Raw genomic sequence first — 12,313 nt, 5'->3', positions numbered from 1 at the left:
TAAAATTAGTTTAACATACATCTAATTTTTTAAAACTAATTTAACATTAATTATAAGTTAGACTTGCATAACTATAATTTTTTGTTTAGACATAAGTACAAGTTAGTCTTTTTTTTTTTCTTTAATTTTTTTTATCTTTAATGGTAGAATTTATTTTAATTAGTTTTCATAGTTTAAATTTTAAAACTTTATTTAAAAAAGGTACTTTTATTTTTAATTTGTTTAAATTGGATTTTTTTAAACTTTGTTAACAAGTCTCTTAAGAGTGTTATTTAAAGAATTAATAAATAAAATATTTTATAAAAAAATACTAAAGATACATTAAAAATTGTGAATTTGTGATATTGATAATACTTTCTAAAAAAATTATTTATTTTTAAGAATATTCATTAACATGATTTTTCAAAAGAGAAAAGGAGCATAAAATAAAAACTAAAGTGAGTGAAGCGTTATCAATCAAGGACCATAGCATGCCAAGTATAATGATATATTGATTAATTGCAAGGTGAACATTTACACACGTGAAAAATGTAGAACAATAGAAATATGAGATAAACATTAATAAATAGGTCGTTTACACTCTCCATTGACTGATATAACAACAATATGCACTTCAACCTTCGACCGATCTACTAATCTTTCCTTTGTTTATGTGATGATGGCTTCTTCCTCTTCTTCTTCTTTGGTTGTTGGGCCACATCATCTTACTACACGGAATGGTTACAGGGTTTGGGAGGATCCTTCTTTCATCAAGTGGAGGAAAAGAGACCCTCATGTTACTTTGCATTCCCATGATTCCGTTGAAGGTCTCATTCCCATGCTTTTTGCATCAAATAAGCTTTTACTTTTACTGGGATTCTAATGCAGTTTGACAAAATGCGATTCATTTCACGTTTTGGGTTGATTTGATTGTTGGATTCTATTTTAAAAATTCATTTTTTAAGGGTCTCTTTGCTAGAATACGACCCTTTTGATTTTATTTTTTTCTTGCGGGGTGGGGGCGCTTGGTAGATGGAAATGGTTGAACATGTCAATTCAATGAAATGACTTAAGAAAATGAAGTGTGGATAGATGATTACTGTGCAAGTCCCAATAAGTGACTGTGGTTTTTGAGATAGATGATTACTGTGTAAAATTTGTAAAATGAATTTGTGTATTTCTTTGAATTTGTTCTCTTTTTTTTTAATAATGACAAATTTTGTGATGTGGGTAGGATCTCTTAAATATTGGTATCAACGCAACAAAGTGGATTTTTTGGTTTCCCAATCTGCTGTTTGGAATGATGATGCTGTTCAGGGATCTCTTGATTGTGCTGCATTTTGGGTCAAAAACTTGCCTTTTGTTAAGTCCTTGTCTGGATATTGGAAATTTTTCCTTGCTGACAATCCCGACAATGTCCCGTCTAATTTTTATGAAAGTGAATTTCACGATTCAGAGTGGAAAACTTTGCCCGGTAAGTGTGGTGTATTACTCTCTTCCTGCATATGTTACGTCAGCAAGAAAACTCCTAACTATGTTTGCTTTAATTTATTCACCATGTTCTCTAATATTGGCTTTGATATAGAGTTTGTTGTTGTAGTGTACTGCTGTGGTTTGTTTTCTATTTGAATTGATTTCTTTTCTCAGTTCTCATAACTCGTAAGTGCTAATGTTTTTGTCATTGTTGAATTACTTTCCTCAAAATTGGACAGTTCCCTCAAATTGGCAGTTGCATGGATTTGACTGTCCTATATATACAAACGTGCAATATCCATTTCCTCTAGATCCTCCTTTTGTTCCTGTGGAAAATCCTACTGGCTGCTACAGAGTGTATTTCGACATTCCTAAAGAATGGGAGGGTATGACTTATTCAATTTCTTTACAATGTTAAACTTTTTCCTTCTGTGGATAAACATATGCTATGGAGGAATTTTGTGTTTACATTCCATTGTTTTCATTCAGTTCTGTTTCTATAGTGCATTGTACTTCAAATGTAATTACAATGCATTATACAATGAATGTGGTGGAAAATATATTTTCTTTAAATTGTAATTATTATTGTTGACTGTTAATATTTTGAGGAATTGTACCAAGGATTGGTAGATCTTGATAGTGCAACTCTTCCAAATGTATCTGGTGTCTTTTCCCTTTGTTTTTCTGGGCTACTTATCGGTATTTTCTTTTTTGTCAGCTAATTTTTTAGTTTAAAACACTTACCTCTTTGGAATATTATTGGCTGTTGATAGGTAGAAGAATTTTGTTGCATTTTGAAGCAGTTGATTCTGCCTTCTGTGCATGGATAAATGGACATCCTATAGGATATAGGTATCTCTTCCTCTCTTGCTCTCTGGTGTGCACATCGCACACTCATAAACATAGCTACATACTTGCTGCTTAATATGTTGCTTCTGTATTTTCAACTCAAGTAAATATAATGTGAGGGGGACATAAAGAAAATAAATGAGAAAATGTTAAAAGGCAATGCAAGATTAGGAGGAGACATGCTGTGAAATAGATGATAAATTGGTTACTGCAGTCTTCAGCAATGACGAAAATATGCTGTCTAATTGTCAGATGTTCATTTACCATCTTGGCACTTTAGGTGCAAGTCCCAGGCCAAACAAAGCAGTGGGGGAACATCTGGTTATGGTCATGCTAAAAGGAAAGGGCTTATATCTGTTTATTTTGGTGGATGTCCTGAAGTGGCTTTTTACATAATATCTATGAAGAACAAAGATAATGTGAAATAAGCTTTGACATTAATTAACTCTCTTTCTGTTTTGCAAGGACAGCCAAGACAGCAGACTACCTGCAGAGTTTGAAATCACTGATTTTTGTCATCCATGTGGTTCGGACTGTAAGAATGTTTTAGCTGTTCAAGTATTTAGATGGAGTGATGGTTCTTACCTTGAAGACCAGGACCAGTGGCGGTTATCTGGCATCCACCGTGATGTTCTTCTTTTGGCAAAGCCAGAGGTTTCCTTTTCTCTAAATTCCCTTCACCTACTATTGCTTTGTCTCATTTATGAGAAGCATTCCTTTTTGAAATACATTAGTGCATATTATAAAAGGTTGAACAGGAAACCATTAATGTTACATAAAATAATGTTGAGGTTCATGTTTACAAGAGAGGCAATCAAGTCCTTTCATTGTGGTACTTGTCAGTTAACAAATCGTCACCATACAAACTTATCATAGTACTAAGAAAAGTTCACTTTACCCCCTTGTATGTTTGCTCATGTGCAATTTAGACCCTAACATTTGAAAGTATACAACATGACACCTTATAGTTATCACAAACTGCATTCCCTGTGATGCAAAAGCACCATAGAGCAGTTCACATACAAAGAAGGACAAGAGCTCCAACGGTGAAACCCATACCCTCGTCACATACCTCAAAACCAAAGTCAACAACCTCGAAAATCTTCCACTGGTTCCAGCATAGGGACTCACAAAAACCGCAAGCATACTACAGCAATCACTCTCTTTCCTTCTAGAAGCTTCTAATATTCCTGTCGACAACCTCCTATGCCTCCTCTAATACACAATGCCAATTTTTTTTTGTGTAGTTATTTTTTACAGAGAACAGAGACATTGCAGCGATCATATTCTGTATATAAATTTAAAAATAAATAAAAAAAGAGAGAAAATGAAAACGGAGACAGATAAGGATTCTGAAAAGTTGAAACTTGAAGGAAAACAGGAGCAAGAAATTTTGGAAGGAGATTGCCAGAGTGAGATCTGTGAGAAATGATAAGAGCACGCACTAAGAGGATAAAGAGTGGCTTATTTGCCCAATAATTTAGCCACGTGAGAAGCATATGCATGTTAACAGTGAATTTGAACGTCACATTAATGGAAGGGCTTTTTTGAACATTTTGGTAACTATAAAGTGTCGCATTGCACATTTTCAAATGTCAGGGTTTAAATTGCACATGAGCAAACATAGAAGAGGAGTAAAGTGGACTTTTCCCTAGTAGTAATAATAAAAATGTTGAGCCATTTGATTTTGTCCATTTTGATATGTGGAGACCTGTTTATATTTCTAATATTTCTTGTGCAAAGTTGTTTATTTCTTTTATTTTATGATTGCTTGTGTGACATGAATGTTTTAAGAATAAAATTGATGTTGTAGAATGGTTACCACTCCAATAATGGGAGAGAATGCATGAATCAAACTATTTGAGGTTTTTAAAAAGAATGGTCTGATTCCTGTGCTAACATGTGTTGATACTCCACAACCCAATGGTGTTATAGAAAGGAAAAACCACCACCTTTTAGAAGCTGTCTGTGCTCTTTCAGATGTCCATTCCTTAATCTTATTGGAGAGAAGCAGTCTTAGCAGCGGCATATTTAATAAACTGGTTTCCACTTGTGTTCTTAATGGAGTCAGTCTTGTTCATGTCATGTCATCTTTCGGTCTTTTAGTTCCATGTATTAATAATCTCAAGTGTTGTGTGTTTGGGTGTACAGCCTTTGTTCATACCCACAGTTAACATCATGGAAAATTAGATCCCAGTGTACTTAAGTGCATCTTTATTGGGTACTTGCAAGACAAAAAGGGGTACAAATGTTATCATCCTTTAATTCATTTGTGTTCTATAGATGTCACCTTTCATGAAACTGAATCCTTCTACTCTGGTCCTCAGCTTCAACGGGAGAAATTTTTGGAAGCTGAGAGTGAATTTGAGTTTGAATCCTTTTGTCACCCTTTTGTCTCTTTATCTATGCAGGACTTTGAATCTTCATCAAGCACTACTCGGGAGAAACCTGCATTAGTTAGTCCAACTGTAGAAGAACCTGCACCTGCTCCAATATTGGTGTACCAAAGATGATAGAAACCCAACCTAGTCCAACACCAACCTTAATTGTCTAATACTAGTAACTGAGTCATTGGTAGTCCCATCTGATAAGTGTTCTGATGATTTACCCATTGCCTTGAGGAAAGGAAAAGGGTCTTGTGTTCACGATGAACATCTCTATATGCAGCACTAAAGTTTTCTTTTAGTTATTAATTCTGTCTAGATTCTCACTTTTTTACATGAGTCCTTAAAGGGTGATAACTAGATTTGAATCATGAACAAAGAGATGATGTCTTTTTCTCTGAAAAGAGTTGTTATGCTCTATGGGGGAAGATCGGTCTGAGGGGTGCCTTGGAAAAGAATGGGATCCGGAAAATTGTTAAAAGGCCAAAGAACAAGAAAGTAGTTGGATGTAAAACATTTTGAGAATTGAAGTTGCTTACTCAAGGTAGGACTTCTTCATACCACAGAGAAAGTATGTCCTTGGCCTCCCCAAGGAGACTCACAAGTTGGGACGCAAAGTTATGGGAAATCCCAATGAACAAAATCATCATATTAGAAGTGAGGAAGAAAGTCCAACAAATAGACAAAGCTTGATATTGGAGGCTTGTAAGAAAGCACATTTACTTAGCTCACACTACCAAACATAGCCTATGTTGTTAATGTGGTCAATCAATTTATGCACAACCCCCAAGAGAGACACTTGCAGCCTGTTACTAGGATCCTTCAATATTAGAAAGGTAACCCAAGGAGGGGATTGATGTTTAAGAGAGGAGGCAAGCTATCATTACAAGTGTTGCAATGCTGGCTTGATTGTTGGTAGGAGATCCACTTTTAGGATATTGCATGTTCTTAGGCGAAAACTTTGTGACATGGAGAAGTAAGAAACAAAATGTGATGGTGCGGTCAAGTGCAGATGCAGAGTTCTGATCTATGGCCCGAGGGATTTTTGAGTTGTTATGGATGAAAATAATACTTGATGGCCTTAGAATATAGTGTGATGCCCCTGTAAGGCTCTTGTGACAATAAATCCATCATCAGCATACTCTAATCTGGTTCAACATGATAGAAAGAAACAGAGAGAAATAGACCAGCATTTCTTTAAGAAAAAATTAGATAGTGGCCGTAAAGATATAGCAATGTTCCTTCTAGATTATAGTTGGTTGATGTCCTAATTAAGGGACTACTCACAGAACAATTTCGAGATCTTATTGCAAGGAATGATATATATTCATTAACCAGCTTGAGGGGGAGTGTTTTATGGTGTTAAATCTGCTTATTTCTTATTTCCTTTCTTGTACAGATTTGGTTTGATTTATTCCTCATTCTATTTTTATTGTAATTGAGCTCAATTTGATGCCCATGGTTGTACACTGAAAAATCAAGAAAGAATAATATCTGAGTTTCTTTTTTATTTTCAAGTTATTTAATTTTTGTTTTGAATATAGAATGTTCAAATTTTCAGCCATTTGATTATTTTTTTTCTTGATTGATACTAATATCTTTCGAAATATTTGGTATGTAGGTATTTGTTACTGACTATTTTTTCAAATCAAACCTTGCTGAAGATTTTTCTTATGCAGAGATACTGGTAAGCATAAATATTTTGTGAAATTGTGCTCATTATTTTTCATGTCATATATATATATATAGTGTCTCTGACCAGTCTTGCTTGTGGAAGATTCTACCTAAATCCAATTTTTGTAAGTCTATGTTCTGTTTGTATGATCCTGTAAAAAGAGTGGAATTGCCCAAATTTAAGAACAAAATGACCTTCACTATATTTTCACAATAAATTTTACCTGTGTTGGCTTTATTCTACCACAATTGCCCTGCTGTGTCATTGATGTTATAAAACATTACAATTTGTTTTCAAATATTATTGTTATTTGGGATATATTATCAATCCTATGCATGTATAATCCAGGTTGAAGTAAAAATAGATAACTTACGAGAGACAGCCAAGGATAGTGTTCTTACAAACTACATTATTGAAGCTTCTTTATTTGATTCTGGAAGCTGGTACACCTCTGATGGGAATCCTGATCTCCTTTCATCAAATGTAGCTGACATAAAGCTCCAACCATCAAGTGCACCATTAGGGTTTCATGGTTATGTGCTTGTGGGGAAACTGCAATCACCAAAGCTTTGGTCTGCAGAGCAAGTGAGGACTTTCAATCATTCTTTTTCTCATGTGTTTGGGTGGATTTTATTCATAGATTAGCAAACCAATTATTGCATTACAAATTGAGAAATAATGTTGAAGTAGTTATTGAGTAATTTTGTTCTGTACTAAATCTAGGACAGGAATCCTGCATAGGTCTCCTGAGTTTCTTGTCATGTTACCTACTTCCGATGCTTTATTGCACCTACGACATATTTTGTTACATAGCCAGGGAGTAATAGGCAGATCAAGTTTTTCAATAGAGTTCCTTAAACTCATATGGAGGTTCAAGACCTTTGTTTTGATGATGATTTATCGTTTATGTTATGTGATTAGAAGTTTATTGATATATTCGGATTTTCGTAAGGCTTCATATGACCATTTTTTTTTAACTGTCTTGGCCTAGAATTACTCTGTCACCTATTTGGTTTTCATGTGTCTTTTTGTTTTGTTTGCATTTCTCACAGCCATACCTCTATACCCTAGTTGTTGTCCTGAAAGATCAAGCTGGTCGTGTTGTTGAGTGTGAATCATGCCCAGTAGGATTTAGAAAAGTATCTACAGCCCACAAACAGCTGCTTGTTAACGGACATGCAGTTGTAATAAGAGGTGTAAACAGGCATGAACATCATCCACAAGTGGGAAAGGCAAACATAGAATCCTGCATGATCAAGGTACTGCTTGTCTTTTTTCCCCTTTAATAAGATTGCTAGTTCGTCTTTTTATGATAGTCAAATGATAGATGTTTTGCCTTTTCAGACACTAATAATTGCTGTGATTATAGGATTTGGTTTTAATGAAGCAAAACAATATTAATGCTGTGAGGAACAGCCATTATCCCCAACATCCACGTTGGTACGAGCTTTGTGATTTGTTTGGCATGTACATGATAGATGAAGCCAATATTGAGACACATGGTTTTGATTATTCTATGCATCTCAAGCACCCTACTATGGAACCAACTTGGGCAACTGCAATGCTGGACCGTGTGATAGGCATGGTTGAGAGAGATAAAAATCATACATGCATTATTTCCTGGTCTTTAGGGAATGAATCTGGATTTGGATCTAATCATTTTGCTCTAGCTGGTACGTACTACACTTGGGTTCATTTACCCTGATTATTGGCCTATGCATATGTGAAGCAACTTATTTCTTGACTCTTCCATTTCAGTTTATTTGAAAATTTTCTTATTAATATTATTTCTTTTTTTGTTTGTCTATTCATTTTGTTTATGCATCAGGTTGGATTCGAGGAAGAGACCCATCGCGAGTGTTACATTATGAAGGAGGTGGATCCAGGACTCCATGCACTGATATTGTGTGCCCCATGTATATGCGTGTTTGGGACATGGTGAAAATTGCCAATGATCCTAATGAAACACGTCCTTTGATTCTTTGCGAGTATAGTTTCCGAACATTACATGAACAACATAACATGATTTTCATTGTTCTCTGTTGTTTTCAGTGATAGATAACTATATGATTATTTATTTGTGTGATGTCCGATCCAAATGGCAGGTATTCACATGCAATGGGGAATAGTAATGGGAATCTACATATATATTGGGAAGCAATTGACACGACATTTGGACTCCAAGGAGGCTTTATTTGGGATTGGGTTGATCAGGTGAGTGGTCTTTGAATACCATAACCATCGACTAATGATCAACATTGCTTTATGTTGTCCATATTCTCTGATCTCTCAATTTTGTACTTTGCCTGCATGTAGGCCCTGTTGAAAGTTCATGCAGATGGTACAAAGCATTGGGCATATGGAGGTGAATTTGGGGATATTCCCAATGACTTGAATTTCTGTTTGAATGGCCTCATGTTTCCTGATCGAACTCCTCATCCCGTTTTACATGGTAAACTGATATTGAATTTCTAGGCATTCAATGCATTCTTCATCAGTTTACATTACTAAGTCATGGCTGTGCTTTTTGTTTCAGAGGTTAAGTACTTATACCAGCCAATCAAGGTGACTTTAAATGAGGGGAAATTGGAGGTACTCAATTTATCTGGATTTTGTGTTTTCTTTAGTCAAATTTTACCTGATAATTTATTTTAATCTTTATTTTGCAGATAAAAAATACCCATTTTTTCCAAACAACAGAAGGATTAGAGTTCAGCTGGTACATTTCTGCAGATGGATACAACCTTGGATCTGGTATTTTGAGTCTTGCCCCAATAAAGCCCCAGAGCAGTTATGCTGTTGATTGGCAATCAGGTCCATGGTATTCTCTATGGGCTTCATCAGAAGAAGAAGAAATATTCCTGACTATAGCTGTGAAGCTTTTGAATTCCACACGCTGGGTTGAAGCTGGTCATATTGTTTCATCTGCTCAAGTTCAACTGCCTGCCAGGAGAGACATTGTTCCTCATGTAATCTTTTTAACATTGACTTATTTAGAACCGAGGCTTAGGCCAATGTTGCTTAGTTAGGAATTTTTGTATTTTATGAATTATTATTGTATTCAGGCTATCAATATTAGTGGTGGCACTCTAGTAGCTGAAACACAAGGCGATACAATCAAAGTCAGCCAGCAAGATATTTGGGACATAACATTTAACACTAAAACGGGTTTAGTTGAAAGCTGGAAGGTAAATCCGAACTTTGAATTTATTACAGCATATCAAATGTTTGATTAAGTTGGTATTTTTGTCTAGTTCAAAATTAAAACAATTATAGTTTATTTAGATATAAAACACTGGACTTACAATGTCTGTTTTCTTAAAATGGTAAAACCCAGCTCCATGTTATACAGTGAAGAATGCCTTGAATAATGGTTTTTTGTATCTGAGTTCTGAAATAATAGTACGGTTGAATCTTCCATCACAATAAATACAACATAACAACAATACTCAATCCTTATCTGACTTGGTTAGGTCAGCTACATGAAACACATGACACTAGTGGATTCGGTCAAAAACTAAAGTTTCTGAGATATATTTACTATAAATACAACATGCACTAAACAATTTGTTTTTTGTTTGTTCCTTTGGTCTTCATTTGTTCAATTTCTGTTTTCATTTTCACGGTCCTGAGCATACATTACCCTCTCTCATGGTGTACTTAGTTTCTTTTTTCATAATTTCTTTTTCTCAATCAGAAACAAATACGTCAGTTTTGAAATGTTTGAAGAGCAAAATTATAATTTTCAAATTTTTATGACTTTACAGCTATTTTGACTCTTGACAAAACATTGGTATTAATATTATGCTGATAAATGCTAGGTTAAAGGAGTCAATGTTATGGAAAAGGGCATACTCCCATGTTTCTGGCGAGCTCCTACTGATAATGACAAAGGAGGAGGAGTGAGCAGTTATTTGTCCAGGTGGAAAGCTGCTGGAATGGACAGCCTCCACTTTATTACTGAGAGCTGTTTGGTGCAAAAAATGACAGAGAACATGGTTAGAATATCGGTTGTTTTTAATGGTGTTACTGAGGGCGGGGAGGGTTCTCTCTCTAACCAAGTCAAGTCAAAGGTTTTATTCACAACTCAAATGACATATACAATTTATGCTTCTGGGGATGTCATTATGGAATGCAATGTGAAACCAAACCCTGATCTTCCTCCTTTGCCACGCATGGGAATTGTGTTAAATGTGGAAAAATCGTTGGATCAAGTAACTTGGTATGGAAGAGGGCAATTTGAGTGTTATCCAGATCGAAAAGCTGCTGCCCAGGTTGCAGTCTATGATCATAATGTTGGAGAGTTGCATGTTCCTTATATTGTTCCTGGGGAAAGTTCAGGTAGGGCAGATGTTAGATGGGCAACATTCAGAAACAAAAATGGTTTTGGAGTATATGCTTCTAAGTATGGTAGCTCTCCACCCATGCAAATGAGTGCAAGCTACTATAGCACTTCTGAACTTGACCGGGCCACACACAATGAAGAACTCGTTGAAGGAGATAGCATTGAGGTATTTATGACTTGAACGAATATTTCTGCATAGGAAGCATTTATTATATTTTTCCCTTCGCCCTTAATAAATGAAATTGGTGGGAACCTAAATTAAAACTAAGAAGGGTAAGTGTTGATAGTGGGGTTAGGTTCAATGGTATTAAATGAGAGTAAATTATATATATGAGTAAAATTGTTATGTTATAATAATTTTTTAAAAATCAAGAAACTGAACTAACTACTTTTGTTGGTTTGTGTAATTTAGTTAGAGGTGCCTTAAAAAAAAGACCAAAGAAAGTATTATTTAAAGATGGTGCCGAAACTGCATTTGGGCCCAAATAATGGGTGGCAAAGTTTAATATTTCCCAAAAATGTTTGTAGAAGTGCTGACATGTAATGTAGATTCATCCAGTTTGTGCTGTACTTGATTGCATAGTGTTTGAATTCTGTTCTTTGTGACATGAATTTCTTCATACAAATTTATTCATGAACAATTAAGAGATTTGAATATTACCTGCTATAGTGACATGCAATTTATTAGCTGGAAATATGGCCATTTTTTTTATATATTATCTCAAGTTTCATAGAAATTATTATTATGCAATTTCTCATCTTTGATTTTTATGGTATTGCAGATTCATCTAGATCACAAGCACATGGGATTGGGTGGAGATGATAGTTGGTCCCCATGCGTCCACGACCAATATTTGATTCCTGCTTTGCCGTACTCATTCTCTATTAGGTTGTGTCCAGTAACTCCGGGCACTTCTGGTTATGACATCTACAAATCCCAGCTTCAAAATTCCTGATTTCTTGAATCACATGGCTTTATTCAATAATAAACATCATGTATCAGAAGACCAAATACCAGTATGTTAATGAAGGACAATAAATAAACTTACAAAGCTATTGATGTAAAGAAGCATTCTCGTGCAATCTTTTCAGTTAGCACCTTGATACAACGTGGAAGATGAATAATGTTGATACACATTTGTTCCATCAAAAATATATGACCCATTTCGTACTGTTGGATAATGTGTTGTAACTGTAATGTATAGTTTTATTGTTGTTTGGAGATTAATGACATAATGGAATGAAAGAAAATTAAAGGAGTGGGTTGTTCGAGACTTTCCCTCTGGTTGAATTTTGTTCAGGCTCCTTTGAGTTTGTTTGGGTGATAATAGTGAAATTGTGTTTAGCTTGCAGATATTATTGAATTTCATTCTCAAGAAAACTAAGTCTGCTTGAAAAGAGCAGGACAATGGTGTTACATTGGGTATAATTACTCTAATTTTAATAGTTGTAACTCATTTATTTGGATAAAAAATTTGAACTTAATAGAAAAAGATCAACTTAGCTAATTAGATTTTTATTGGCATTTTTTTCTTTTAGAAGCTTCCAAAATCCCTTGATATAATGGGTCTACTAAAATGATACTTGGAGTTGAGAGATTGTTGAGAT

The 12,313-nt window shown here is 34.9% G+C and overlaps 1 protein-coding gene across 8 annotated transcripts; it reads left to right on the top strand.

The window, feature by feature from the left end:
• Positions 1-517: 517 nt before the first annotated feature.
• LOC113866018 (beta-galactosidase) lies at positions 518-12,128 on the top strand. 8 transcript variants are annotated; one of them, XM_027500897.1, is made up of 17 exons: positions 518-806; positions 1,214-1,453; positions 1,692-1,838; positions 2,226-2,304; positions 2,772-2,955; positions 6,307-6,372; positions 6,709-6,945; positions 7,413-7,619; positions 7,730-8,033; positions 8,189-8,348; positions 8,466-8,574; positions 8,677-8,812; positions 8,897-8,952; positions 9,030-9,329; positions 9,426-9,548; positions 10,182-10,871; positions 11,488-12,128. In XM_027500897.1, exons 1-17 carry the CDS (start codon positions 656-658, stop codon positions 11,659-11,661), a joined length of 3,363 nt encoding a protein of 1,120 aa, XP_027356698.1. In that variant the 5' UTR covers positions 518-655; the 3' UTR covers positions 11,662-12,128. The 8 variants fall into 8 exon arrangements, with proteins under 8 accessions (XP_027356698.1, XP_027356704.1, XP_027356702.1 ...); XM_027500896.1 differs by having other exon boundaries at positions 640-833; positions 1,211-1,453; XM_027500899.1 differs by having other exon boundaries at positions 640-806; positions 1,297-1,453; positions 11,488-12,056.
• Positions 12,129-12,313: the final 185 nt, after the last annotated feature.

The sequence above is a fragment of the Abrus precatorius genome, unplaced genomic scaffold (assembly GCF_003935025.1).
Source record: "Abrus precatorius isolate BTA unplaced genomic scaffold, Abrus_2018 Scaffold4, whole genome shotgun sequence".
Lineage (NCBI taxonomy): Eukaryota > Viridiplantae > Streptophyta > Magnoliopsida > Fabales > Fabaceae > Abrus > Abrus precatorius.
The sequence above is the reverse complement of the archived record's forward strand: the minus strand, read 5'-3'. Positions and strand labels throughout refer to the sequence as shown.